The 26152-nt window shown below is 34.8% G+C and overlaps 1 protein-coding gene across 1 annotated transcript in view; it reads right to left on the reverse strand.

The window, feature by feature from the left end:
* The window catches only part of LOC110030960 (BRCT domain-containing protein At4g02110), a 48794-nt gene that overhangs the window by 5067 nt on the left and 17575 nt on the right, over positions 1-26152 (reverse strand). Inside the window, exons 5-8 of the mRNA XM_020733965.1 lie at positions 20195-20279; positions 15739-15805; positions 15579-15623; positions 11913-14288 (exon numbers count right to left, since the gene is read on the reverse strand). Of these exons, the coding sequence (XP_020589624.1) occupies positions 11913-14288; positions 15579-15623; positions 15739-15805; positions 20195-20279 (2573 nt within the window). The remainder of the gene's footprint in view (positions 1-11912; positions 14289-15578; positions 15624-15738; positions 15806-20194; positions 20280-26152) is intronic.

The following is a 26152-nucleotide window of genomic DNA, read 5'->3' on the forward strand; positions in this document are numbered from 1 at the left end:
GTAAATGAAAATCAGAGTTTGAATCATCACAATTTATTGACGTTTAAAATATTACATAACAAAATCATATCTCATTGTAGGAAGAAATATAAATAAGTCTACTCAGAATTCATGAGAAAAATACAACAAAACATAGATTTTATATATAAAAACAAGTTTAAAACACAAATAAAAGAAAATACACAACTTATCTCACATTTCTTCTCAAGCAAATCCCTTAAAGTTCCCTTTAAGCACTTTTTTTCTTTACAATCACACTCAGTTCTCTCTTAAAAATATAATAAAGAAGAAATCTCTCACATTTCCTCTCCTCATACAACTTTAGAAGAAAATTTTATCTTCTCCCAAGACTTCTCTCTCACGCCAACTCTCCTCTTCAAACCTTTCGCCCCCCTTCTTCTCTAAACTCCTCTCTTTTTAATTAGGGTCAGTCTTCATTTCAAAAGAACTCAAAATTCCCTCCTTTTTTCTCCTAAAAGGCACACCTTTTCACACCAAGAGCTAGTCCCTTCATTCAAGAGTCTTTCCAAAATGTCTAAATGAATTGAATCACTCCATGAGGTGTTTGAATTGATTGGAGCCTTCAAAAATCGCTCCAAAATAGTCACTAACCGCCTTACTCCGTCTTAATTCGTCTATGACGTTTCTGGCGCCAGTTTTGGCGTTTGTGGCGCCAGTATATTGAAATTTGCACTATTCTATGGATTTTGACGCCAATTCTGGCGCTTATGGCCCCGCTTTTCTGTAAAATGGCGCCTATGGCACCAACTCTCTGGAAAATAGTGTTTCTGGCGCCAGGATGCTAAAATACTCCGTTTTGATTCCTAATATCTTTTTTTTTGCTCATTTTTGCTCCAATTACCTAAAATCAATATACCTGCAACAAAACATGAAAATAACATTCTTTAAAGTGCAATATCATCAAATTTAAGCATAAAATGAATACAAAAAATTGCACATTATTTTGGTGTATCGCCCCACCTTAAAAACCAATCTAGAGTAGAGAAAAGATGGAAACCACTAACACTCCCAAATTCATCTTAGCTAAGATGTGTTTCAAGGAACACAATTTTGGATGCATTGCATCTGATTGCCCAAACAGGTAAATCTCATTCATTGAGCATAGAACAATGGAAAATATTGATAGCGACTTAGGAGATACAGGAGGTGATAAAACAAAGGAGTGTCACCTTCCAGATGACAAGAGAGAAATGACAGTAATTCAATAAACCCTTCAAATTGAACAAGTGAGAGTGGAACTAGCAGGACTAGCAATGGTTGTCTAAAATAATAATTAGTTCAAACTAATAACAGAAAAAGAAAAAGCTTCCCCTGTTGAAGTTGTCATATATTATGATCGCCAGTTTACCTCCTAAGTGGTTATCACTTATGGTGATAGAGCATGTCATCAAGTTCATTCCTAGGCTCATTCTTCAAGACATATGTGTTTCTTGGATAAGCCCAACTGAGTATGAGTGGGAGAAACATGTCATATTTTTAATTGTTCGAGACTGGGTTCACGATAACATTCGTAGATATGGTAGTTTTGACTCTGATTATGCCAAAAAAAAAAAAAGAATGATTATTTACACTATCATGGCATGCTTTGGAAAAAAGTGTGTTTTAGAGTTGCTAGGAATGAATGTGAGCCTAACATCTGTAGTGAAGTTGTCATCGACACAACAAAACAATATCCTCAATATAATTTTGTTAAATTGATTCCATAAGCCTCTCATACTTAGGAAGAATGATGCTGGTGCAGGATGTGAGGGAGAACTATAATTCCACGAGATTTCAGAACACTGCGATTTTGTAGGATTGCGAAAATTCTTGTGAACAAGAGAGTGTTGTTGGCCCACACAATTTCTTCCTTTTTTTGTTTTTTTCATGTTCCTCAATTTTTTTAATTAGGTTAATTTCTTTTAAGGAACAATTTATATGTTATTTTTTCTACTTGTGCAGACTTAAATTTTGGAAATTGTAATCTCTAATTTCTACCTATGAAGTGTTTTGTATCATATTCCTTCTATAAGAGGTGTGTTTGTAGCTTGTTTGAGAATAGGTTTTGAACCATCACGACATTCGTACTACGTTGTTTTGTCGTCTGCCTTCTCAGCGGGGACAGCCATTGGTCGACGCCAACCTAGTTGTTTGATAACAGATTTTACTTTATATCCCTTCCAGATATTGTTGCCCTCATATATTTTTGTTCCTTTGCTATTTCACAACCACCTCCTCACAAAGACAGTTTCCTAAACACCCTCTAGAAGCCCTAGAACGGTGTTACCTCCAATTACCTTGTGAGACAAAAATCTGAGGATGAGATTTGAAAATTCATCAAAAACACGGGCCTTAATAGGACTCTATAGTTAGCCGCCATCGCCTCCTTCAAGCACTTATGGCACATTGTGAGTCCAAATGTATGTTCAGCTATGTCGGAATTCTTCAGAAGTAAACACATGTCTCTTCAATAGAAAGAAACTTTAGAGATTGTTTGGGATCAAATTTTATTTTTTATTTTTTTTATTTTGAAAACAAAAAAATAAGATACAAAAAAAAAGTGTTTGCTTATTTGTTTTCTATTTTATGTTTGTTTTTTTTTTATTTTTTAAATGAACACTTCTATTTTTATAATACTCAACACAAAAAATGTGTTTTTGTCTGTTTTTAAAACATCGAAAGCAGCGAGTCCCGTCATCCACCATGTTTGTCGCTGCCACAGCCGGCAGCGAGTCCCGTCGTCCGCCCTGTCTGTCACTGTGACAGCTGGCAGCTCACTGCCGACTCCTATAAGTTATTGCTTCCAGCCCGCCGCCCGCCGGCAATGTTTCGTATTGTGTGGAGGAAGGAAGACGATACATACGTCATGGGCGACTGAATTTAATACTAGAGCACATGTAGACTCAACCATTTTAAAAAAATATAATTTTTTTCTTTAAAAAAATAAAAAATGCATAACCAAACATATTTTATATTTTTTATTTTTTAAAAATTTATAAATCATAACAGTACCAAACACGTTTTCTAAAAATAAAAATAAAAAGTAAATAAAAATACAATAGATTAAAAACAAAAAAAATAAAAAACATAAAGTGATCCCAAACAGGCCCTTGTTAATTCTCAATCCCAAAATTCAAACACAACAACCTTTGCCAATCTAAATACAAAGTGGTTGGCAAAATTCTTGTCAACAGACTTAAAGGGATGCTGCCCTCTCTAATGTGTATGTCTACGCATTACCTCATTGCTTAAAAAATTATCAATGAATTCCTACATTCAACCTTCTCTAGATTTAAGGCTCTCAAAACTATAACTTGGAGTAGAAATAAGATCGTATGACCCGGAAAAACTTGCAACAGATAATGCTAGTGTGAGATTTCCAAACAAACTCATTAACTAGGACCTTCATTGCATCCAAAACACCATGTTTGTTTTGCTCATCAATGACCTACAAACTTCTTGGATTGAGCCAAACTATATATTTCGCCATGGGTACCCCCTCTCCCTTAAAGTCTTGTGCAAAAGCGGACAAATCCTCCATACTTTCAACAAAACAACATTAAATTGGAAGAAAAACCATATTGCCAGGTTCCTAGGATTAATAAGAGTTGAGGAAATTGAATACTTGGGGATCAAACTTGCCATGAGGAAGTTACAGAAAGTGGGTATCTCCAAACTCATCTGAAGGGCCACACATAAACTCAATGCATGGAGAAATTGACACTTGCGTCGAGCTGTTAGAGCTACACTTATTAGCTTTCATCATTTCTGACAGCACTGACTGCCATTACACTACTTGCAAAATCGATGTGGCAATGCAAGTATCCATCCAACATTGTAAAATTCCCTCACACTTGCTTTGCAAGATTAAAAATGTAGACGCACATGGCTCTTTGCCACAACCTGGCCCGAAAACTTAAAATTTTCAATACATAAATGATCAAGCGCCGATTATATTATAATTATTATCTCCAAAATTTTATGATGTAAAATTCATTTGCTTCAAAAAAAAAATATCCCAATCCAATAATAATGAAATAGCAATAAAACTCTTAGATTTAAGCGAAAATAAAATAGCATACCTTGCTCCAGTGTTACCCCGTCAACAATATATATTATCTCTTTTTTCACACATTTTAATAAGAATTATTTAAATAATAACAAAATTAGTTACCTAAAATAATATAGTGGAATAATTAAATTTCTAAATAATAGTAGCCCAGTGGAAAGAAAGAAATATTTATGTTCAACATTCCTATCAAGTTATAAAAAACTTGCGATAAGCTCAACATATAGATATCAAATATGGTCATGAATTTTATCTAAAACACATAATTTTTTTATACATTAACTTTTAATTAACCTTTCTGACGCGGGTTGGGGGCTGAATTGGCTAGGGGTATAATCAAGTGGGAGGCTTGTTGAGCCGACTCAACAAAAAGTTGCAAGGGGGATTGTCGAACCCTTACTTTGGGTTAGGGTTGCAACCCAAGAGGAGGTGTCTCCCCTTAGTTTTTCTTTTTTTTTTAGACATCAGGTTTTGCCTTCATACTTCCTGTCGTTAGCGTCTTGTCCCTTGCTAGGGCTATATATGAAGATAGACGGTGCTCCGACTGTATCCTGTTCCACAGTGGTGATTATTTCTGCTTATCCCCATCCCTAGCCCCCTCTTCTTGTTGTCGCCTACCTCTCCGACACATCTCTGCTCACAGCCACCAACCTTCTGCCATTTCTTTGATGTTGCCTACATCCTATACCCTGTTGCTTCAGCTACCAACTTCCCCATCCATTCGCTAGCCTTCCTCGAGCCTCCTATTGTCCTGATCCATTCACTAGCCTTCCTCAAGCCTCCTATTGTCCCGATCCATTTGCTAGCCTCCCTCCAGCCGCCTATTGTCCCCATTCAGTCGCTCTCAACATGCCCCCTTCCAGCCGATCGCCAACTCCCCTTCCCCTAAGCCTGCTTGTCCCCAACCACATATCCACCCCTTTCTCCCAAACTACCACCTCCCTACCTGCACCCCTTTTATTTATCATCCACTAGCCCCAAGCCACATAACTGTTATGCCACCAATTGTCTTGCTTCAGCCTAGCGGGATATTTGTGTTGTGTTGTTTTTTCTTCTGTTTTGAGGCTGTGGTCGTAACTCCATTTCTTTTGTGTAATAAAATATGCTTCCATATTGGATTTTTTAGTAATTTCGATATCATTTGGTATCAGAGCAAGCTCATCCTTAAAGTTTCATAGCATCCACCCTACCCAAACCATCTCCACTCCAAAATTTTCTTTCTTATCCCCAAAGACCCTCTCCCAATTCCCAAATCATAGCCGTAATAACCAGTTTTGAAAAATCAGGTAAAACTTTTTAACGACTTACCTCAGATTTTGTATCCCTCAAATTTCAATCGAATCAATTTTTAAAAATTTTACGCATCAAATTGATCAATTCGATATAAAATACTAGATATAAATTATGAACAAAATGAGAGATAAAATTTACAAGATATTGAGTTAATTAAATTAATTAAACCTTAATTATCTTAAATCTCTTCATAATCCCACATTTACTATTCCCACTGACATTACCCACGTGATATTTACCTCTGAGATGCGTTGAATGGCTGGGATTCTTTCCTGAACTTACACATTTTCCCTCCCCTCTCTTGATTCCTCTTCTAAGTGTGTGGTTGTGCAGATGCATGACCGCAGGGAGTTGCAGGCAGAAGTCGAGGGTTTAGGGAGAAAATGAAAAATGTGAAACTCACTCTATCAATATTCTAGGCATTCATTTTCTTCACAACACTTCCATTTTGAGAATTACAACAAATTGTGCATCTTTTTCATTTCCGGTATGCGTAATAGAGATGAGGTTGTGTCGGAAACGAGAAGTTGGTTTTGTGAGTTTTCATAAGAGCTTTTAGCAGGAAATCAACAAGGTTAAGGGAGGATTAAGCAAAGATAGGAAAATGAAGGAAGAAGATTTAGCAGGATCAAGAAGGTTTAGTTTTGTTGTGAAGCTCAATTAACGTATGTTTTGGAAAATGAATTATGTTTTTTGTTAAATCACAATATGAGCTAAAATTTAATGAAATCCTAAGTTATTTATGAATTTTTAAGCTCAAGGCGAGCATGTGAAAGCTAGTTGTAGGACGACTTCGTAAATTCAAGGTAAATTAAGCCTAAGCTAAGAGAATAATTTGATTGACAAAAATTATTTAAATACTAAAGTTTGATTTTTGTTTTATAGGTTACTAATATCAACATAAAGGTTGTCCCGACGTTCAGCTAGTAACCGAAGATTAAGAATCTAACATAGCAATTGAGATAAGTAATTATACTCTAAATCTCAAAAATCTTCTTTATTTCAACATGTATGTTAATTACATGTATGCTTTAGTTTAGTTAGAATTTTATTAGAATAGATTCTTGATATTGTTATATAAAAATGATATGTATGATAGAAAAAATATACAAGATATGAATGAGATGCATAACATGTAGGTTAGATGATATGCAAGATATGTACGATATAAAAGAAACACATGAGAAAAGAAAAATGAATGATATAAGACATGCATGATGTGAGATATGAATAATGATTGGTTGAACAGTAAAGTATGCATGTTAGTAAATTAATGAAGATGTCTCGGAAGAATGTATATTATAAAGAATGAAATAACTTATATATGAATGCTTCTATGTGCATGTTTAAAGTTCACCCCCTAATGATATAGGTAGAGAATGCTAGTGTACCCGCGTGCGTAGTTTTTCTACCACTCCAAATTACTGTGATGCTTATGTCATTAACTGATGTGCCGACGAGATAATATTGGTCATAAGCGAGTAGACAGAGCTTACCACCCCAGGCAATCGTGATGTTTACATCGTTAACCGCTGTGCCAGCAAAATAACATTGACTATGGGCAAGTATCTTTCCACTCCAGACTAATGTGATATTTAGATTGCGAAATCAGAGATGTGCTATGTTTTGTTGTCAGGGATCCTCAAACAAATAGATATGTATGTAAAGAGTATAAAATAAAAAATAAATTTAAAAGTAAATGCATATATAAGTTTAGAATATTTTTTCATTAAATAAATTTCATTGATACATGCATTAGTATATTGAAAAAAATTTTACAGAAATATTTAAAACTAGCATATTATAAGATTTCTTATAAAAATATAAATAATCAGTATAAATATTGATTTATTTTTATTGGGTTACTGTATTTTAGAAGTATGATTACTCCTAGGTTATCTTTAGATAACCCATTATGTAATGTTAATTGTTTTTTTAAGTTTTAAGCTTTGAACAAGATGAATAGAAGATGATCAAATATGTATATGAGGTGAGAACAACAATCGGAAAGGTAAAAACTTCTATTTGTTAATTTTAATTTCTTTCTTTAGTGGTTTTTTTATTTTAATATTCAATTGCTAGTGTTAGAAAACAAAATAGCTGAGAATTGATTTCCACCGTTTTACCGTACGTCCCTATCTTGATTAATTCCAAGCCCCGGGACGGATTGTGACACTAGCCATACCAACAAGAGGAAATATTGGAACCCACCAAAAAGAGAAATAGTGAGAGATTTATCAACTTCAGGAAATATTTGTTGAGATCGATGACAATACTTAGAGAGAAATTACTATCGATCATGATATGGAGAGTCAAAGTGAAGAAAAGGGACGAGGATCGAAATCCCTTTTATAGTGAGGACTTCAGTGATGAAGACAGAACCTGACACTTCGGAATTTATTATCAGAGGAAGCCGAGAGAGGAAACGACGAATAGAAGAAAGATTTCAGAATAAAAGCGAATTTAACGGAGTTTAATGGAGGTATGGATTCAAATGATTTCATCAAATGGTTGATGTCGATCGAGAGAATCTTTGGGTAAAAAGATGTGTCAGAAGTCGAGCGTGAAGCTTGCAACCATTAAATGAAAAAAAAAGGTCTCCTTATGGTGAGAAAATTTGCATAAGCAAATAAAGGAGGGCAATGACAAGATTACCGAGTGGGAGAGAAAATACATACCGCCTCATTACCGACAAGATGTATTTTTGAGACTCCGCCTAAAAAAGAGAAACCTATCAATGGAGGAGTTTACGGCACAGTTTGACAAGCTGCAGATGAAATGTGAATTAGTTGTTAGAGGAACATTCCATAGCCCGGTATCTGCGGGGCCTGAAAACCTCTATTAGCAACGTTGTGGAACTGCTGCCCTATTGATCAATGGGAGATATCTAGACTTTAGTATTGAAAGTTGAGAGAGCAAAAACAAAGCAGACAACCTCCACAATTCAGACAGCCACCTGCAATAGGGGACTTCAGCAAGAGCGTGCCTCGTGGAGTTGAAAATACTGGTCATGATAAGGACAGAGCTACTCAGAGTGAGAAGCTTGAAAAGACTAGCACACACACTACAGTTCAAACCCCAAAATGCTTTAGGTGTCATGAATTTGGGTTCATCTCCTCCAATTATCCGACGAGTAGAGTTGTCCTTTACCAAGCAGGGGACAACGAAAGAGGTTGTGAGTACCATGTTGCACCAAATGAGGGCGACAAGCACATGGTCTGATGGATCCTACAAGTTGAGGATACGAATGACGCGCAGTGGCTTCGAAACAACATATTCTACACTGTTGTTGTGTGAAAGAAAGCTATGCAGTCTCATCATCGATGGAGAGAAGATCAAAAGCATGACATCTACGGAGATAGTAAAAAAATTAAGGCTCATAACTTACAGGCATTCTCAATCGTATTCTCTGACGTGGTTGAAGTAGAACGGGGTCGGCATTGACAGAAGATATCTGGTGGAGTTCTTGCTTGGAATCAAGCCACAGGATCAGGTGTATTGTGATTCCATGGATTCTTGTCACCTTTCGTTGAGGAGATCATGACAATTTAACAGTAAGACTCAACACGATGGGTTCAGGAATACTTAGTCTTCACCGAGGATGTAAGTGCATCGTTCTTCTTCTACATTCTGCGGAGTTCGAGATCACCAGTGCCCTTATTAATAAAGAAGTGTCGGTGGGATTAATTTTGGTTACAATAGAAGATAACAGGATTGAAACGTCGACTCCGAACATGGTGTAGTCACGACAAAGAGCATTACAATCGATACCCTACCACCATGACCACTACAATTCGGGGATATTCAAGTTACCCTCACTTCAAATCAATTTATAACAACCTTGGGTTTTATTGGGAGAATTCAATAGATGACGCGTGATGCAAAGTCCCAGTTTAACTCAATAGTGTAATCCCAAAAAGTTGGATTGAAATGGATGTAGGCTTGTAAGTAGACAAAACTCTACTATTTTGAGAGATAGTGAGGAGCTACAAGGTCGCAGTGAAAGATCCTTCAACCCCTAGAGGTTATAGCAACTTCGTCATGTCAACGTGCAGACAAAACTTTTGATGAATGAGGTAGAAGCCCCCCTAATGCCAAGAGACTGATGTGGGGCTAGGGGCTAAACCAGTTGGGAGGCTTGTTGAACCGGTTCATCGCAATGCTACAAGAGAGGTTGGTTGAATCCTTGCTTTGGGTTAGGGTTGCAGCTCAAGGGGAGGGGTCTTCCCCTCTAGTTATCTTCTATTATATATATGTTATTTTTTGTTTTTAGGGTTCAGTTTTCTTCCTTTAGACTTTTTATCGGCAGCATCTTTTTCCTTGCCAGAGATGTATCCAAGAACAAGTGGTGCACCGACTGTTTCCTACTCTACAGGGGTAATTATCTCCGTGTATCCCCATCCCCTGCCCGTCTCCTTGTTGTTTTCTTTCTCTCTCACACCTCTCGTCTCACTACCACCAACCTTCTGCCCATTCCTTTGATGCCACCAACATTTTGTACCCTTCTGCTCCAGCCGCCAACTTCCCCATCCTACTGCTAGCCTCCCTCAAGTCACATGTTATCCCCATCCAACTACAGGCTTGCCGCAGCCTACTCACAACCTGCCCCCTTCCAATCGGTCACCAACTCCCCTTCCCCTTCACCACCCAGTCACCACTTTCTCCCCACCTACCACCACCCTATTTGCATCCTTTGAATTTGTCAACCACTACCCCAAGCCACATCACCACTATGTAACGTCTTGATCTTAAAATTTTGTCGAGCATTCATTCTAATTTGTCTAAAACCAGGCACTACTGCAAAAACTCATACAGCGTATTTAGATACATATCTTATTTAGTAAGATCAACCCAAACTTTTCATGTGTTAAACAACCTATACTTTTAACTATATTTTACACTTAATATATATATGACTACATATTTTAAAGTCTATCATTAGAATAAACCAATAAAACATTAATTACCTTTTAAGTATCATCTAGTTATCACTTATCAATATTGTCTCCATTTGACGATACTTTTATTACTATAGTTTTTACTTTTAATAACACAATATCACATAAATTTTCTAAAAAGATTAAATGTATTATTATGTACATATTCAAAGAAAATAAACCCAGGATTACATCTATTATAAATTAACTTTTTAGGCTTGATTATAAAAAAATTGAGATTACTTAAAATGATGTTATTTTTATTTTCATGTCCTTCCTAATACAAATAATCCTGATGTCAATCAAAATTCACATAACATCATTCTTCATAATTTTATAAAGACGTCAGTCGAAATTCACAAATATATTTCTTCCTAATCTTATAAAATAAACATGAGTAAGAAATAACATACAAATTTTTAATCATTATTTTTAAAAGAAAAATTAAGGAATTATATAACTTTTGACATCACAACAATTTAAATCTAAAATTTACTTGCTTAAGGGGACTTCATCTATCTTCTAAAAGAAATTGTAAGCTAAGTTTGGATTTTACATTTTCAACAAAAAGAACAAATAAACCCTAGACATCTTCCTTCTTGTGTTTGTAGTTAATGCTATCTTGAACCTTAATAACAGAGTATTTTGTTTAAGCGCTCATAAGAAATCTAAATTTTAATTTATAATTTCAATTTGATAAGAACTTGTGTCAAAATTAAAGAGAAAGTTCCTTAACCTTCATTAATATCCATGTGCAACTACCATTCGAGTAGAAAGAGACTCTTCATACATCTGCATCGGTTCGGCCAGACAAAACCCACCTGCACCTTACTTGCCCATATGATATTGGTTCATTCATCTTTGCTACAAGCTTGCTCGCATGGGAACAATCAATCAATACTCGTCACTCAGCCGCTACACCAGTTGTCACTCATGGATTCCTCCCCACAACTTATGTAATAAGAATATAGCCCTCTTCAGCTTCTTCGACTCCCTCTTTCTCTCACTTCACTCACTAGTAAGTCGAGTCACGCTACCTCGACTCCCGATATCAGTCTCAATTAGCACAAGGGATTGTCCCCTTCAACTGCTTTGCCTCACTAATAATAAGTATCTCATATTCTCAATCCACCTTCCTAGGAAATGAAATCGCATGCGGTCACTCCCTCTCCCTCTCCCTTCTTCCACTCATGTTCTTTCTAGAAGACAAAGCCACTTGACTTCGCACAGAAACATCACCCTAATAATGAGGTGTTACACTCATTCACTAGATCAAAATATCAATTAAAGCTTAAAAATAGGTAGTGTTGAATAAGAGCTGATGAAATTGATCAAAGCCCAATCCATGCCTCATTTTGGCTAATTTATCCATGCACAAGAGCTAATTGATGGTGGAAACAAATCAATGGGCTAGTTCAGTTAATTTAGAAGTAGTTGGACTTGCTGTTCAACCTAATATGAGTTGGTTCAAGCCAAGCTTTATCCCCTGAAGTTGTGTCGAGATCCAAAAATGACAATGGCGATCAAAAATAGCATTTTTTATGAGCACAACAATATCAAAATTATTAACATAAAACAATCAGAAAAAATCAAGTTTGCTGATTCAGTGATACCTTCCCGCTGAGGCAGCGGCAAAGAACTTCTGAGTTCTCCGAACATAATCTGGTACAATAAAATGTGTAGCCTCGTATGACCAACTATGAGAATCCTTGCATATCCTTCCTCTGAGCTGTTTTAATTTTTTTTGGAACTCTTTTCTCTGACTCTTATGACCACTTAATATAAACCACCTAGGCTCAATCGCAGTGCTTAAACTGCTTAGTTTTGTAAATGAATTGATATTATCTCTGCTTGAACGTTTAACGCTAAGGTTCTTTTTGCATATTTTTTTTACTTTTTGATCACAATCATTGCCTTCTTTGACAAACAATTTACAGTTATCTTTCAGCTCGTTCTCCTTTTCCTGGTCAAGTTGTTTTGTATATAGTGTACTAATGCTAGAGTTGCTTACAGGTGCATAACAATGCTCCACTTCTTTCTCCTTCATCGGTGAGCCATCCTTCTCGACCTTTTCATTCAGATTGTCCACATCACCCAATTCCCCAATGCCATTTCCTAATTTAGAGGCTGTCTTGTTTGAATTGATGCTTCTGAGTGGATCACTAGAACTTTTATTTTTACAACTTTCTCTGCTTAGCTTAGGCCTGCAGCCTGTACTACGACTAACAAGCACTTTGCAGTTGCGATGAATAGAGACATCATTTGCTTTGCCTTTCGTGCAAAATCTATCAATCTCAGTGCAAACAGAATCTTTTACCTTAGAGTCCTTCAATGCATATGAAGAAGCATTTTGGTTCTCACCTGGTTTTTCATGTTGTTCGGGTGCTTTATTGTGAATATCAGTCTCGCATGTCATTGAAACACCATCAAAATCGTGAGATTTAATATCTGCTTCAGATTTTCTTGTTCTTTTCAAAGGTGCTTCAAGTACCCTCACGCTCATAGGAGCTTCGTTTACGTTTCCACCATCAGCAGCCAATGGTGAACGAAGGAAGTTCGACTCATTTCCCGTGCTTCTACCCTCAGCCAGCCCAGTCTCATTATTTAGCGGACAATCTGAAAGCACCATAGCTTCAGGAGAAGTAATGCCATTCATTGTTCCAATTCTAGATACAGGTTCATCAGTTGCACACACTGTCCCATCCAATGCTGGCATAGAAGGAACGCTCAGAAGTTCATCCTTACTATTCAACTTTGAACTGGAATTACCGGATATATTAGCTACAGAAGCTGAGTTCAAATGTTTAAGAAATTTCCTGTTGCGGGTTAGGGAGCTGGATTTTGACAATGAACCACGTTTGTTTGCCCTGGGTTGTGCAAATGAAGTACCTTCGAAACCATCTGTACAAGTAAGACCATGATCAATCTCAACATGTGGTGCATTCATATATTCAACTTGTCTGGGCCTCATACTTTTAGGACTTCGTTTGATACAAGTTCCTGAGTCGTGCTGTTCCAACTCTGGAGACCTTTGACAAGTACTTGAAAGAGGGAACCTTTCCATTTGATGAAATTTATCCTTGCCTTCTGCCATGTGGCAGATACCCGTCCTTGCTTCATCACGCGCAGGTGTATTTTCTAGTTCTCGTTGTTGAGGCATAAGAAAATCATATTTTGCCAAATTAAATCCTTTTGGGGCATCCAGTAAGCCAGAGTCCTGATTTGATTTTATTGATTTTAAACTAATCATTGAATTGGAAAGTTTGCGCTTACTAGGCGATACATGAGTTTGTCCTTCCACGTATGTCTTTTTTAAACCGTTTATTGGACTACGTAAATTATCGGATATGCAATTCTTTGAAGCCTCGTCCATCGATTCTGAAGAACTAACATTAACATCATCTTTTCTTACTTCTTCAGGTTTTCCTTTATCAAGGGTGCACAAGTTATTAAACTGTTCTTTCGGTGAAACAACTTTCTCAGTAGTTCTTCTAGAGTATCCTACAGAATCCAATTTCCTGTCGTCTTCACAGGAAGTCATACCCACCGAACTGTTCCTTAAATTGGAGAGCAAACCATTACACTTCATGTTTAAATCTACAAGATCTGGAGTATTTGGCTGTTTGCTATTGATGATACCCATACCATGATAACCAGGAAGTTGTTCAGCAACGCTGCGATTTACATCAAGTACCCCACTCTTGGAATCACAAATATAAGTAGCTTTTCCAGAACTGTTTCCATTGGGTGAATTAGAAATCAATTGACTATCAACAGAAAGATCAGATGGCTTCGCAGTTAAAATATTTTTCTTCAGGCCAAGGTTTCTAGTGTCCACCAAAGTACCAGAACCAATGGTAACTGACATTACAGCTGGAACAGTAGGTGATTCTGCACAACTTCTCTGCACTGTAGCCTTTTTACAAGCATCCGCAGCTTCTTCTTCAGAATCCATAGCCTCAGCCTCAAGCATCTCTAACTCCCACCCACTGTTGTGAAAGAATCAGAACCGTGTCAGAATGGGAAAGAGAAAATCGTTGAACTGAATAAAACGTGAAGCTGTAAGTTTAATGAATGTAACCGTTTAATAAAACAATACAGAAACACGAAAAGGACAGGTCAAGAAGATAAGTTTTCAGAGAAAGAAAAAATAAAAGCCTTTTTTTTAAAGAATTTGCATACTATATTTTAAATATAATTAAAGAAAGCACAATAGCAAATAGATAGATAATGGATGATGATAATGAAGGCATATTGAATAGCCGTTTAAATTAGAAAAACTAATTAGTGCCATGAAAGAGCATGAGAAAATAAATTACTTCCAGTTAGTTAGGTAGACGGGTATCAAATGGGAAAAAAGAGCATGATCAATGCAATTCTAGCAATTCATTAATCAGTCATATGCACATAATACCAATTCAAAATTTTTATGAAACTTTGAATAAGCATAGAGGTTTAGGCCAATGAGAAGCCTAGACCCCCCAGATCAAATTCAAAACCTAAACAGTGCATGCTTTGATTAGCAAAGCCCCGCCCTCAAACAGATAATGAATAAAAAAAGAGCTTATTAAAAAGAACAGGGCACCTCATTTAGAAAGAATCTTAATATAGATATTTGAAATGTGCATAGCATAAGAATCTATAGTTCTACCCTTCCCAATAGAGAAAGGAAGTATAATGCCAGGCTCAAACTGCAAGAGCAGTTTTGCATCTTTACTTCGAAGAGAAAATCAAATACTATATTTTCAAAAACTCTGAGGATGCACTTCACATTCAATTTTTAAACCACCTTAAACCACCAAAAAAAAAAAAATTAATAAGGTCAAATAGGGATTATCCAATCTCATAAGCGCTTCTAGAAACCATATCACCCTAAATACTTCAGACCAGTTATGTGGATCTTCCAGCATTCTTGTTAACCTTAAGATGAGATGTCATGTTGATTCCACCATTTTGTTTAACTCTTTAACATTATCTCTACCTAAATCTATGGCACTTCTAGCCTACCATGTGCATGCTCAACTTACTCAAATCAAAATTTTCACTATCTTAACACCACATGGATAAGAATTACATAGCCAAAACCTATTTATTTTGTGGTTTCATTGAAAAACATAAACATAAAGAAAACAACATTAAAGAAATGTAGAGCAAACATAATTAGGGTGAAAATCAAAAATTATTTCTGTGAAGAGAAGAAAAGACTAAAGAAAGACATTAATTATAAAGCGATATATAACCACCTTCAAGTAATACAAAGGATTATTGTATACACTAACCTTTTTTTATAGCTATCGATTGGCAGGATCTCCCAAGCCTTCAGGCTGTAATGAAATAATGAATCAGTAAATGTGCAAATGCTCTGGGGTAACTGAAAAAATGAACCTAAATCTTGCAATCGTTAAGTTTATTCAATAGATGGACATAGCTTAAGCATACCAATCCTCCAGCCATCGATGATTGACAAGCTTTATATTAACTTTTCTGGCAAGTTCATATTTTTCACCTACAAAAGTTGAGGCATCTTGTAATAAGTTCAGATTCAAAAAAGCCGAACCCATATTAGTTCAAAGATGATAAACATGATACGATTCAACATTGAAATCAGCACAAATTTTCATAAAAATTAGGACAAATAAAAATTCTTATTGCAATAATCTAAACAACTCACACAAATACAAAAGATAAGCACCTACAGTTCGAGAGGTAGGCAATCTCTCTCACTTCCTACAATTCGAGAGGTAGGAAATCTCTCCCAAAACCTCACAACTCAATCTCATGCATAAAAAATAACCCTAGACATAGCGAGCCTATTTATATCCGACAATAATCATGATACAACAACAACAACAACAGAACCTTTATCCCACTAAGTGGGCCGGCAACATGAATCCTTTTCCTCCATTGCGTCCTATTTAGCGTCATATTTTCATTCAATTCTAATAAATTAATATCATTTTTTATACAATATGCCCAAGTCATCCTTGGTCTACCTCTGTCTTTCTTAACATAAGTCGAATCTAAAACATCTACTTTTCTAATTGGATCCTCCAATGGTCGACGTTTAATGTGACAAAACCATCTAAGACAACTCTCTCTAAATTTGTCTGTCACTGGAGCTACACCAACCCTATCACAGATATATTCCTTTTGCATTTTGTCTCTAAGTGTAAAGCCACTCATCCACCTAATCATTCTCATCTCGACAACACTTAACTTAGTTTTATGCTTCTCTTTTAAAGGCCAACATTCAACGCCATAGAGCATTGCAAGTCTCAACACCGTCTTATAAATTTACTCTCCAGTTAATCTTATATCCGACAACAATAATCATAAAAGACTAAATTACCCTTAAGCGTACAAAAGACAAATTTACTCTTAGAATCGTCATCTGATTCTTGTCTTCCACCTTCTAGGCTAGCTCTATCATCTCCATCAATCTCTGTGGTATTAGTAGTCGGAGTGTTGCCCATATATGGGCTTCAAGACCTTCATGAAATTCCCCTCCAGTCTTGCTTCAGAAATCCCCAATAGTCGTTCTGACAATAGTTTAAATCTCTCCATATATTCCATGAACGTCCCCTCATGAGTCCAGGCATAAAATTGCTCGTGTAGGTATCCATCCCGAATGGCTCGAAAATGTTCCAACAAGCAATCCTTACATTCATCCCACGAACGAATTAGGTATCTAGCTCCCCTCCACGGAAACCAAGCTAAGGTTTTCTCCTCCCAACACAATCATGCCACCATGAGCTTCTCCACCCCATCTAACTAGGGCTGTAAATGAGTCGAGCTTGACTGAGCTCAGGCTTGGCTCGTGTTTGCCTCGTTTGAAATTGCTCGTGTTCGAAATCGGCTCATGTTCAAAATAGGTTTTTGTGTTCGGCACGAATTAAATATTTGTGTTCGTGTTCGGCTCATTTTTGGCTCGAAATTATCTTGTTCAAATTAAATTGAAAAAAAATAAATGTAGAGTGTTGGCTTCGAACCTGAACCAAATGTATGCAAAATAAGGCACATAACCACATTACCACACAAGTTATTATAATTTACAATTAGATATAAATATATATAATATTATTCTATAAATAATATATGTAATATATTATTTCGAGCTAAAATGAGAGCAACACTAGCGAACAAAGAATTGCTCGTGTTTGGTTCGTTTATAATTCAAGCTTTAAAAACGTGTTCTTGTTCGGCCCGTTTACTTAACGAACGAGCTGAACACGAGCTACATAACGAGCCAAACATGAGTTGTCCGCAAACAACGAGCTTTTTTGACAGCCCTACATCAAACTCGTTCATTGTGAAGTATCACTCCGTCTGATACACCCACCCATGTGTGTCTTTGCCCTCAAAGATCGACATATTCAACTTGTTAACTCTAACATCTCCACCTCAATTTCTTCTGTTGTTTCCCCCCATGTATCAAGGGTAAAACTTCTTCCTTCGACCGTAGTCATATCCCCACTTTGCTTCTCTCCTTCTTCTTCGTGCTTCTCCATACCTCTGGCATAATCCCTTCTCTATGTTTTGACCCAACCGCCTCCATCAAAAATCTCTAATACACCCCTAATCGGAGCCCAGAGAGGAGGTTCGTGATGGTAGATGTTTTCTTCACATTCCTCTTTCCCTTTCAATCTTGCCACAGATGCTCCAGTCAACATTTGATTAGGATTTGCAAATTGAGTTGTTGACAGGTTTTTGGATTACATCTCAATGAGCCATTTTGGCATTTTTCGAATTTCGTCCAAGCTCTCATATTGATCCTCCAGTTCTTATATGATGGTTAACATTTCTTCAATCCCAAATTTTATTTAACCCATCTCTTCATCCAGTTTTTTCTCCAGATCATCTATTTTGTTTGGTGTCATCTATTTTAGAAAAATTGTCGATCTCAAAAAAAAAAAAATACTCTGAAGCAATTGGAAAGGTGATTATGACATCATTGTCCTCCCAGTTACACATCGTGATTCAGATCGCAACAGCATCACATGTGAGGAAAAGCAAATCGCGAGCTTCGGGTCTCGATAAGCCGCCTCCCCGTTTTTGCCTTCTCATATAGCTCTGATCGTGAATATATCTCGTATACGGCACATAAGGAAGAAAAAAATGGGAGTTTCGGGTCTCTGTACGCCGCCTCCCCATTTCTGCCTTCCCAAATAGCTCTGATAGCTAATTTATCTAGTAGACAAAACGTAAGAAAAAGAAAATTGGGAGTTTTCCCCATTTTTGCATTCTCAGATAGCTCTGATCGTGAATATATTGCACAAACAGCACCTAAAGAAGAAAAAAATGGGAGTTTTGGGTCTTTGTAAGTTGCCTCCTCGTTTTTACACAATACAACTCTTGTGAGACTTTCTTCCGAGGTAATGCTACCAGCAAGCCACAATCCTTCTCCACCACTCAAATCACATTGTAATGTCGCCTCCAGGTCGCAATCCGGTTGCTGCTTCCTTTGGAGGTCCCATCGGCCTCAATTAGATCATGTTTGTCCGTGATCTCCCAGAAATTGCTTTGATGCCAATTCATACAATTCGACTTTAAAATCCACACCGATTTGTATAAAAATTAAGGCAAACAAAAAATCTTATTGCAATAACCCAAACAACTCACACAAATACAAATAATAAGCACATCCAGTTCAATAGGTAAGCGATCTCCCCTACTTCCTACAATTCAAGAGGTAGGAAATCTCTCCTAAAATCTAAACCTAAGACTCATAACTCAATCTCATGCATAAAAACTCACCCTAGACATAACAAGTCTGTTTATACCCGATAATAATAATAATAAAAGATTAAATGATCTTAGGTGTACAAAGATAAATTTACCCCTAGGCTAGGCGCCCTCGTAACAGAGCAATACAAATAGAAACATATGCAAATACCTATTATTGATCGAACGTCAAAAATGCAATGTCATAGGGCTCTCAAAGATTGATTTCACAAAGAATGTCAAGGTGTTTGCAAACAGTTCTCTCCAAGGACTTCAACTTAACTTAGTTCATTACATTTTGGTCTGGTTTTGGATAAAATCCTTTTAACTTGTTTTGTGAAATACATGTCTCAGATGTCTTATTTATAATCTAGAAATACCCAAAAATTGCAATTCTCGAGAATACTCCAACGCCTTGACTGCAATGACAAGTTTCAACTAAAATACCCAAGATTCCAACAAAGCATGCTTCCGAACTGAATTTCAGCAAAACAAGCAAATTTCCACTCCAGGTTTATATTTATTTACTTTTTTTGTGACGAGTTGGTAGGCAGCTGAGTTGTTAGTCGTAAGACCCCTTTAACATGGGTTTGATCCCTATGGGGACTGATAGCACATTATTTTATCTAGTCTTCTGAGCAAAATGAAACCTTTCTTTTTTTTTTTTTTTTTTTTGTAGATTTATTTGAATGGTGAAAAGCAATGATAGGAAAATGGCCAGTGCTAGAGTATTTTTGCGAACATCACGAAAACAAAAATATTTTGATCAGCTTAACTTCACTAACAAAATAGGCATATCTTATATTGTGCAATTATACCAACATTAGTTATCTTATATCCATTACAACCTTACTCGCAATAAGAAAATTTAAGTGTATAAACTATCGCTCAAAAATATCAATATATATATATATATATAAAAACAAACAAACAAATAAAGCACACAGATCAATGATCGAAATTCATGTTTTCCTTTAGTGTCACACTAACAGATCGGGTAGATTTGGGAATATGAAAGAAAAATTAAAAAAATAGAAATAAAATATAAGGGCACCCTCCCAATGATTAAGCATGAAAATGAACTAAAAAATGTTGCAGAAAATATATTCCCTAGCTTTTAATTCAGTAAGGTAGAACTAAATATAGTACATTCTAGTAAAATTAATTGCAATACCTTCAAACTTATAGCAAATGAGATGAGTAACTTGGTTTGCTATCAAAGGCTTTGAAAAACGTCCTCCCATCAAGGAAACCATTCTCTGCAAATCAAATGAGAAAACAGGTGTAAGAACCCTAAGGACAACTTTCCAAAAGAGCATACATGATCAAGAAATAGCTTTCTAGCAAGGAGATGTGCAGGTCCCGAAAGAACCTGTAGAAGTCCCTTCTAAGAATGTAAGAGAGGGAGTTCAGAGTCAAGTTGAAATATTTGGTTCATAACCACCGTCAAAAAGATCATGAAGTGGAAACCGGAAATTTGTGATATGCATCCTTGTAAATGGTGAGTAATTTTCTTTTTATGTAAAACCAATTCAAAATTTTCAACATACTTCTATTTTTATTTTTAAAAAATAGCTCTATCCCCTTGTATATTGCGTCACAATTAAAAACTTGAAATAAATGGACAAACAAGTACTTCCACCAGGAAAAAGAAATATGTTTATGTGGAAAAAGAAAAATGTTTATCAACTGCAGTCCAGTTTGCTCGCCCATCCTTTGGTCTGAAGCAATGAATGGTGCACCTGACGCTTACAGCACTAGATGTGTTGAGCGAGTTTGTGTCCCCTGTTTATTACAGCATACATGATGCATGGCTGTAAAAGGCAGAAAAGGTAGGAAACACTCCAGAAGTGGAAGTAACAAATTCAGCATACTTCTTGATAAAATTTCTGATTACTTGGTTGTTTCTCTCATTTGTGACACTTCTGAAGAACCTAGCGCAAACCAACAAAACTGGGAGAACAAACTCAACCTATTTCTATGCTCTACTGATTCTCCAAACCCATTGGAGAGCAAAATTACATGATAAGTTGGTTAAAGGAAAAGGTTGCTTGAAAGTTTCTCCTTAAATTCTAAACCAAGAAATGTTGTAGAATATGCTTATATTTAAACCTTGACCACATGTACTCCAATAATGACCCAAGCATAAAATGACAGAATTTGAAATAGATGAATTTGTATTTTTAATGATTAAGCCAATGAAAAGTATATTTAGGTTTAATCAAAAAGAGAAGTTGACTCCCAAGTACAGTGGACCATTTAAAATTATTGAAAGAATGTAAAAAGCTTACAGATTAACATTGCTAATAGAAATGTCTGACTTGCACGATATTTTTTATATATCAATGCTCAACAAATGAATTATCAACATAGAACAGAAGATAACTAATAATGAAATAGAAATAAAAAACAATCCAACTTAGATTAAAAAAATAACACGAAAGAAGATTAGATTTTGATGCTAAAAAAACTAAAAAATAGATAAATTCCTTTAGTGAAAGTGAATTGGATACACAGATCAATGAAAGAAGCAACTTGGAAAAAAAGAGCAATATATGAAACAGAAATTTACTCACCTGTTCAGCAGATTATGAAAAAACGAATTCTGACGACAAATTTCCTAAGAGGGAAGAACTACACTACTAAAATATTTATAATGTATACATGCAAAATACTCTAACCAAATTATACACCAAAACTTCAAATTTTATGAAAGCCATAAAAAATCATTCCATTGCAATTTACACTTAAAAAAGATCATTTTAAAATATATAAATATATGATAGCTCTCAAAAATTTTAAAAAATATCAATTAGTTTTCATTTTCATTAAATTTTCCTTAATTTCTTTTTAATTTTAATGTTCATGTGTATTGTAGCTGCAGTGAAAATCCAATAAGCAAGCGAACGCCTTTTTATATCAAAATCCCCCTTACAATAAGCAAATGAACGCCAAGGCAAAAATAAGCAGACTGAAACACTGAGGAAAAGAAGAGTAAATAGGATGAAGGGAGAAGAGCTAAAAGAGAAGAAAAAGCCCAGAGTTTTGAGGTGAAAATATGGCTTTTTTTTTTGGGTAAATTCTCCAATACAATGACTTTGATTCAAGTTTGATATGCATTGACTTGTATGACGAGTAAAAATTTGAAGGTAAAAGAATATATAGAGAATGAATTGAATTAATTTGAGTTGAAAATTTAAATTTAGTTTAATACGAAAAATTTATTCATTTTAGCTTGTTTAAAATGAATGAAGTTTCGGGATATGCAAATTCTGATATAGAAATCGCTTTTTTTTTAGATATTTTGCATGTGTATTTTTATGTAAATTAGACTGATGAGTCAATACAGTAAAATTTCTGATATTATAAAAAAAATTTATGACTTGCTACTCATAAGTAAATGTTCACACATAAATTATGACAATACAAACTCTTAATTATATGTATAATAATTATATAAATGTTTTGTTAATTAGTGACACTTTTTAAATGCAAAGACATGATATTTTTAAATTGATCATTTGTATATACAAATGTTCAGCATACTTATAATGAATCACATGTTTATTTAAATGTTCAATGATGAAAATGCATTGAGCTTAAAAAATAGCATGTTATGAGGGGATAGGATGGCAAGGACTAGCTTACAATATATGTATAGGTACGGTGGCTAAGGTGAGCCATAATAAACATGATAATAAGCAAAAGAAAAGCAACAAAGGTGCACCTAAATGTGAAAATTAAATATGAACACGTAAAATAACAAAAAGTGAGCCCAAAGAAAGATAAAAGAGTATCCAAGCAAATATGTTTATGAAACAGGCACAGAAAAACAATAATGTGTGCTATTAAATAATAGCCAATGAACATAACCCCACATAGATGATATATTCTAAAGTAGGAAAGAAAACATTTCCTTATATACTTTAATAATTTAAATAAAAGAGAAATAAATTTATAAAAAAATTGAATTAGCATGATATCACATATGCATATATCAAAAATAATGAATAACATTTTAAAATTTTAATATTATTTTAAAATTTTATTTCAGTGAAATATTTTAGTTATTATGTTAAAATTTATTTCAACCAATTGTTGTTGAGATAATTTTATTTTACAATGATTATAAATTTTTATAGCAGCATGTGTTATTTATTTTAATTCTTAGACTATTTAAATTTTATTTTAATAGTTGCTTATCTTGTTGAGCTTCTAAACTCATCACATATTATGTTAAAATTTATTTCAAAAAAATGGGGAAAATAAGGCTCAGGTTGAGTAACAATCAAGCCCATTTCGGTGATTACATTTTATTATAACTATTGTATGATAAAAGAGTATCAGAGTAGTGTATCAAATGAAATGTATGATATATATAAGAAACTTATTGTATATAGATGCTTAGTACACGCATAAATTATTTTTTTTTATTACCATCATTTAATATGATTGATTGATTTTAAAGGATATTTGTGAATTATAATAATGAGTAATATAATATTTCAAAAATATTTAAATGTATGAGTTTATCTCACTCAGTCTATTCCGATAAGTAGGATGCCAAAATAAGAGTTGGAGGTATATTCAATCAACAAGCTCACACCCGCCACCATTACGTCCCACATTGATTTAAAGAGGTTCATTCATTCATGATGCCTCAAAATGCATGAGATGTTGAAACACATCTCTGCTATTAATTTTAAATAAAAATTAATATATGAATAAAAAAGATTCTATAAACAAATGAATTCATTAAAATTCCTAAATTTCCAAAAAAAAAAAACTTATAAAAGTTTATATTTTAAGTATACACTCTATGAAAAATCAAATTATATGATTTCCATCAAAAAGTACACTTCTCAAAATTCCCCAAAAGTTTAAATCAATACAATTTTATTTAAATTTTAGGAGTTTATAAATGTTAAGAAAAAGAAGATGAATTTGGACTTCAAAGGGCTTCTCATGACCATTATGGTTACCTAATGGCCAATTTATAAGTGCCTATATTTATAATTTCACACTTAAAATAAGATAAATTATCAATTTGCCCCCAAAATAAGAATATTAATAAAAAAAAGACATGGGAAGCCAAAATTATAAAATTGAAAAGACAAAACCTTCTTAATCATCATAAGGTGCTAAAACAATAAAACCACCACCATAAATCATAACAATTAAATCAATCACTTAGGTATCAAACCATCAAGCCCACTAAATCATCGATTTATTGCTCAAGTTTAAATCCACAATATAACAATTAATTATTATGAAATTGAAATGTGTCTTATTAATTATTTTTAGAATTCATCATTGAAATCTTCAATTTAATAACTAATATATCATATGGAAATTGATGTTAAAAATTTAATCCTAGCTATTATTATTACTATTATTATTATATAACTTTAATGAAATCACATGATAACTTAATCAAATGTGATTTCATTTCTTAGACTATTCTAACAGTAATGAATTATGGGTAAAATAAACTTTAAAATAAAACTCTAACCACACAAAAAATAGTTCATGCTGTATCCAATCTTCCCCACATGTTCTGTCTCAGGAAATCAATTACTCAATTTGGCGCAAACCCGCATTATCAACACCTAAGCTCCGCTTTCATGCACCCACCCATTCTACTTCTTGATAATATCTTGCTTGTAAGCTACTCTTGCTTGCACACTACCCTAGTATAGAGGTGTAATTGAGCCAAGCCGACTCGGACACACTTGATAAGTGCCTCATAAGCTAACCTCGATAAACTAACAAGCCAAGCTCATGAGCCGGCTCTTTAAAAAAGATTAATAAAAAAATATACTCAAAAAATAATAAATTTTAAGACTATCTCTAAATTCATAAAAATAATTAAAAAAAGATATTTATAATTATTCATTATATTTGTCATTTTATTATAGCACTAAATTAAATTAATATTAGTTTCATTATTTTATAATAAGCAAGTCGGCTTATTAGCCAGCTCAAATTCGAAGACTTAAGCTCGAGCTCGAACTCAAACTCGATTAATTTAATTAAGCTCAAGCTGAAGGTGACTCATATTGAGGGTGGCTCAAGCTCGACTTGACTCGTTTACGCTCCAACCCTAGTACACACCTACTCTACTTGCTTGGTTGCGCTTGCTTGTGATCGACACAAGCCCTTCTCTACTCATATGCAGCTCAAGTCCTCACAATCATGTGTGGTTTTTGCTTGCAACCAACGCTTCTCCTACCCTTGAACTTGATTCCACTTCTCATCCTCATTGATCGCAATGCCTACTCATGAAAGTCCCATGTTTTCACTAGCTCATCACTTTTGCATAAGGGATACACTCCACACCCCCGTCACCCCCTTAAATGCCACTCCCTTCTATTAATAAGAAATTGACTAATGACAGTTCAATTGAATCGGCATTATTAGGCTCAAAATTTTTATTTTTTTTTTAAAAAAAAGTGCAATCTTCCCAACTTACAAAAATTTTCCACTCAAAATTTATACACTGTAACTTATTATATTTATCTAGCATGAATCATTTACTACTACACATCAAACAATAATGTTAACCTAACTACTTAATAATATAAATTCATAACAATTGAAAAATCACAAAAAATTAATATCAATGTCAAATACACGTCTAAAGTACCAATGCCAATTCATTAAAGATAACATTTTAATGTAATAATGATTATAATAATAAATTATTAAATATTTTCTACATTCTTACCCACAGCAGTAAGTTCTCAACTATCTAGATATAAGGCTAAAACTCATGTTTGGATATTTTGTATTAACTATAATTGACTGAGCTGATGCAATTGACTCAATCCTCATTTGTCTATCAACAATCTTCTATGAGAGCTATCTTTTAATTCTTAGACGACTTCAGGCCAAGTTTAGGATAGTATTTAGCTATATCGCCAAGCTGGCGACACCAATAGCATATATTAGAGCCCAATAAACATTCACTCTTATGATATTTTTTGCACTTGGAATAGGGTTCCATGATATTATGAGTCTGTCGGCACTAAAAAGTAAGAAAGGAGATTGTTTGGGGGGTCGCCCGTAAGAAGCTGTCGGCAGCCGGAATCGAAATCCCGTCGCCCGCTTCGGAAGGACTTTTTAATTTATG

Source organism: Phalaenopsis equestris, unplaced genomic scaffold (assembly GCF_001263595.1).
Source record: "Phalaenopsis equestris unplaced genomic scaffold, ASM126359v1 Scaffold000761, whole genome shotgun sequence".
NCBI lineage: Eukaryota > Viridiplantae > Streptophyta > Magnoliopsida > Asparagales > Orchidaceae > Phalaenopsis > Phalaenopsis equestris.